We start from the raw sequence: 5,095 nt of genomic DNA, 5'->3' as shown, positions 1-5,095 counted from the left end.
GCGGCACTCTTGGAAGACCTACACAGTGTAGCTGGCAGGACTAAATATCTTCTTATCTCCACGAGATATGGAATACTGGGGATACACCATGAGTCGCACAGTGTGCCGCAGTAGGAAACCCCCGGGGTCTGAATTTTTGGCGAAGGCTGTATATGTGATTTGTCACTAGTGCAATACAGCTGAATCTCGTAAACTTAGTGATCACCAGATTGTTAATAAATGCTCATATTTGATGTGACTTGTGATTTTTGCCTACTTTGAAGATAAATGAAATAAGCTTACACACAGCGTTAACAAGTTCATACTATGCATTAGCACCGCCTGACCACCCTCAGCTGCCATGGCAAGGAACCTGTTGGCGACATGAAGTAATCTGCCAAGGTGTCCCGGATTTGCATGGCGTCTACAGCAGAGCGGCTGCCATTGCCAGCACTCTGATGGTTTACATTCACTATGGTCTGCCTCCAGCCGCCTTCTTGGATTCTGTCACCACTGACCCTGCCACCATAATCATTTGGGCAGTAGGCATTGTCAGAAAGCAGAAAGTTGTGCAAGCAAACCGCCGCCTTAACCATGTCTGTAAGCAACTCTACGTCACCGCTGACAGTTCCGAGGAAACAGCGCCATCGAGACACTAAAATTCCAAACACGTTTTCGACGCAGCGGCGGGCACGTAGCAACCTATAATTAAATACTTTTCTTGTTTCATTCAACTGTCTGCCGGGGTAGGGGCGCATTAAGTAGGGCCTCAGTGGAAACGCTGCATCTCCAACGATGCAGAGCGGCAGGCCATTATGACCCGAAGGCAAGTCAAGTGTGTTATTTTCAAAACTTTTTCTGATATCACTTTTTCTGAAGAAAGAGCCATCAGACAGTCGGCCCTGGACACCAATATCAACCAATATGAAGCGATAGTGTGCGTCTGCAAGAACCAGCATGATCAATGAACAAAAGCCCTTATAATTGTAAAACTCTGAACCACTGCCATCAGGACAAATAATAGCAAAATGTTTGCCGTCTATACACCCCACAGCATTCGGAAAGTTCCACTTGGAATCAAAGTCCTTTCTAATGACCTCCCATTCATCTTTGGTTGGCTGTCTGAGTACAACTGGGGAAAGGCAGTCCCAAATAGCGGGTATGGTTTCTTTCAGGATCCCGGACACTGTGGACACATGCATGCGGTAACTGAAAGCTATGTCCAGCATGGAGCCGCCGGTTGTCAGAAACCTGTGAAGGATAGAAAGAGCCAAATTGAAGTTACAATTAAGGATACGATTTGGGCAAGTTGACACTTATTCATGTTTGTAACAGCTTGGAAACAGCATGAGGGACGAAGAGCACACAACACAAGTGCTGACTCGCAACACACATTTTTATTCAGAGAAACATTACTTAAATGTTTCTGTACTATAATCGAACACTGCTGTTCATTTAAAGAAGCACAACTCTTGAGAACGGTAGCACGATTGTAAACTGCAACTCAGTTGACATAGTTTGTTGATATACAATTGGGCTGACTCAGCACTTCAATTAGATTCAACTGTGGAATCATTTGCAGACGTACTCTTTCTAGACAAGGCTTGAGCGAAACGTGCAACATGCAGGTGGTAAGGAAAAAAGTACGAACTACGCAAGTCAACTAAAGAACAGACAACTGGGCTAACCGGTCAGAGTGCATTTAGAAAAATCAGTGCTACAAGTGGAGAAACAACACACAGTCGTTTTCCCAGCTACTGTGCTGGATAAGGAAAGAACATTCGAAAAAAAACTAAACCTTAACTGTGTTTGTCTTCGGCATGGTTAAAAGTCAAGGCAATACACCGCGGTGATCTCGTAGGTCGAGCGTCATGCCAGATAAGACGGTCACCGGTGAGTACTGCGATTGAACGCAAATAAAATCTAAAATATTTACCGTATCGTGACTGCTAGCCTTTCTGCAGGGCAGATTGGGTTCCTGTGGTTTGGTGGATGGATGATGCGGTCGTAGAGAAGGCTCAAAAGTTTGTCAAAAGAGGCCTTGGTCATCCTGCGGGGAAAGTGATTAGAAGTTAACATTTCTTGAAAATAACGCTAAGCATGTCCAGAAGAGTACCGAATCTCATTAGAACAGGTTGTGGTACAGCAAAATTTAACAAATCGAGAACAAAACACGACGAAGTGTGAACACACTCGGTGATGCAAAGCGTAATACGCAGTCAATTTTTTTCGGGCATGTTGACAAAATTCTTGCACGCAAACTACTGGCCTAATCGGGTGCTAACACTGCTCATACTTGAGGTAGCATATTACAGTCTGTGTTCTTTAAGATGTAAGTTCACATCGGTACTTGCCTATGTTTTCTGGGGTTTTTTAATTAAGCAGAGAGAGAGAGTAAACTTCTTGCTCTGATAAAAGAGGTTGGTGGGTTTTTAGTTGTGTACCCCTGCGGCCCGAGCTATCAGCTGGGCCCGGTTGACGAACTTTCGGTGAAATCCAAGTCCGAGCTTGACAACTACGCCTCCCAGAAAACTGCTGTCGGCTGCGAGTACAATACTTGCAGACGCGAGCCAAGCAGATAGCCTCGAAAGGCTCCCCACCTGCCGATCGAAGAAGCCGACAGGTCAGCTGGGTAGGCAGGTGAGTTGTGCGTTTATGACGGTTACCGCAGCATGTTAAGGGTGTTTTAGTACGAGAGGCGGTGGTTCTTTCCTTCTGACTGGAATGTTCAAGGAACCGCACAACTTGTCCACCCACCGAGTTAAGCCGTCGCTTGCCTTTACAGCCGGAAAATGGCTTAGCCCGTCAATTCAGCTGCTCAGCCAGACTTTTTTTGATAACTGTACTTGCTGGGAACCCCAACTTATCGTTAATTACACAGCATCCAGGTAAGTGCCAATGGCGAACAATATCTGAAAGCATGTAGACAATAGTATGCTACTTTGTGAGCGGTGTTAGCTCTCCAATAGGCCGGTTTAGCGCAGATGAATTTATAGTTTGAAGTCCGGCACCCAAATACGGTAGTCTCTAACAATGAAAAGAGCGGCTCGCATACTTCACAGTGAGCTAAAAGGGGACATGCAATCTCAACAATAATAAACCACACCCTTTGTGCGAAGTGCACTTACCTGAAATACTTGAGATGGTACTCCGGGTCCTTCTGCCGCAGTTCTTGCACTAGCTGGTGGTACTCGCTGGCGGTTCTCCGTTCCGCAAAAATTTCGCGGACGTACATGGAGCGCCTGCGCTTCCGTCGCAGACGGTGTAGTAATAACGCAAGGGCAAGTTTCTGTCGCGCGGATAATGTCCAAGCCATGTTTCGTTCGAGAAGCACGAAACTGATCCGACTGCGAAGAAACAGGCGTCAACGCAACTTCGCAGACGGCTTTTGCGGGCGGCGCGCGACTTGGGGGTCGTTCTGCGCATGCTCCGAAGATAGCAGACGACGGCGCGCGCGTTCGAGCATGGCCTCCGAGATGGCGGCGCGCGCGCGTTTCTCTCCGGCCGTCCCAATCGCCGCGCTCCCCAGCAAAAATACGAACATCGCGTCGCGCGCCCGGCTACCGCAAGGTGGCGCACTCACTTGGGATTCCGGCGGCAGCGGAGACCGCGGCAGAAAGCAGAGCGCGCGGGATTACAGCGTGCGCATGTTTTTTTTTTTTTTTTTTCTGCGTACGAGCAAGCATTTCCGCCAGGATCTTCTGGATGCACTGAGGACAAGTATTTTTTTTCTGTTACTGCATTTATCTTGGTCCAATTTACGGAGAAAAGCATGGCAACTGCTGAATTTTCCTGATATAAATTATTGTAAGGAGGTATCAATTCGTCTGTGGTAGTGTTACTTTTTTTTTCATTACGGTCCGTTTTGTCTCGGCGCGAAATACCTTGATTTGAGAAATATACAGGGGCGCTCTAGCATTCTTCCTTCCTGGAGACGTGTATGGGTGAAAACTGGGTGTGGTAGGAGGACGACAACTTAATATTTGTGATCGGTGTGCTGAACCGATATTTGAAGAGCGCGGGCTTTTCCGTGCTTGTGTTCGGCGTGCGGGGCCGAAAAGCGCGGGATTTAGCGTCGCTGGTGCGCGTGGTCGGTGCGCGTGCTGGGAGAGACCATCTAGAACGACGGGGCAGCCAGGCTGACAGAACGGGCAGTGCAGCGAGATGGAGCGGACCGAACGCCGGCCCACGTCCCGGCATCCCGGTCCTGCACTGTGAACTGGGCACCGCCCCGGCTTCTACCATCGACGCGGGTCCTGCGGAGCTGGGCCTCGTTCCCGCTCGCACGACCGCTGCCGTGCTGCCGGGCTCGGGCCACGACCCAGAGCCCCCTGGTCCTGTTCCGAACCGGGCGCCGCCCCGGCTTCTACCATCGACGCGGGTCCTGCGGAGCTGGGCCTCGTTCCCGCTCGCACGACCGCTGCCGTGCTGCCGGGCTCGGGCCACGACCCAGAGCCCCCTGGTCCTGTTCCAAAAACCGGGCGTCGCCCCGGCTTCTGCCACCGTCGTGAGTCTTGCGGAGCTGGGCCTCGTCCCCGCTCGCACGACTGCTGCCGTGTTCCAGGCTCGGGCTACGACCCAGAGCCCTGGTCCTGTTCTCCGAACCGGGCGCCGCCCCGGCTTTCGCCCACTGCTGTGCTGGGCTTCGCCCGGCTCTCATCCCACCGCTACGGTACCGAGCTCGGGCTATAACCCAGAGCTAACGCTCCGGAACCGGGCTACGTCCTGGTGCCACCCTGAACGTCAACCGCCGCCCGTATACCCACCGCCGCCAGAGCCAAGTCCGCCGAGCCGTCACCACGAGACCAGACTCCTGTGAAGAACTGTGAGTGCTCGAGCGTGACACTGAACCAGCTTATCTGTATAGTTCATGTTCATGTCTTGTCCCACGTGCCGTTCGTGTCATAAATACGTCTCTTTGTGTCTCTGGTTGCCTTCTTGTGCGTCTGGCTAACCTGCACCCACACATAATCATCACAATTTTGGCGAGCTTGCCAGGATCGGCTTTAACATCTTGCCGACAGCTAGACGCACGGGAGGAAACCATGGATATTGAGAGACTGTACGCGATCGGCAAAGACATGGGCTTAGCTGGCGCCGCTCTTCGCGAGTGGAT

At 50.9% G+C, this 5,095-nt stretch overlaps 1 protein-coding gene across 1 annotated transcript; it reads right to left on the bottom strand.

Moving 5' to 3' along the window:
• Window positions 1-311: 311 nt before the first annotated feature.
• Window positions 312-3,214, bottom strand: LOC125943499 (uncharacterized). The gene is made up of 3 exons (XM_049662846.1): window positions 3,108-3,214; window positions 1,916-2,029; window positions 312-1,230 (listed from the first exon to the last, which is right to left on the bottom strand). Exons 1-3 carry the CDS (start codon window positions 3,212-3,214, stop codon window positions 312-314), a joined length of 1,140 nt encoding a protein of 379 aa, XP_049518803.1.
• Between the last annotated feature and the right edge of the window lie 1,881 nt (window positions 3,215-5,095).

This window comes from Dermacentor silvarum, chromosome 2 (assembly GCF_013339745.2).
Source record: "Dermacentor silvarum isolate Dsil-2018 chromosome 2, BIME_Dsil_1.4, whole genome shotgun sequence".
Taxonomy (NCBI): Eukaryota; Metazoa; Arthropoda; class Arachnida; order Ixodida; family Ixodidae; genus Dermacentor; species Dermacentor silvarum.
This window is presented reverse-complemented; position numbering and strand designations above follow the sequence as displayed.

Bases quoted from the DNA above. Each gene is read 5' to 3' on its own strand.
- LOC125943499 (XM_049662846.1), bottom strand. From the start codon at position 3,214: ATGTACGTCCGCGAAATTTTTGCGGAACGGAGAACCGCCAGCGAGTAC. The intron at 2,030-3,107 runs GTAAGTGCACTT...CTTTCCCCGCAG, and splicing joins TACCATCTCAAGTATTTCAG to GATGACCAAGGCCTCTTTTG. The intron at 1,231-1,915 runs GTAAATATTTTA...TATCCTTCACAG, and splicing joins AGGCTAGCAGTCACGATACG to GTTTCTGACAACCGGCGGCT.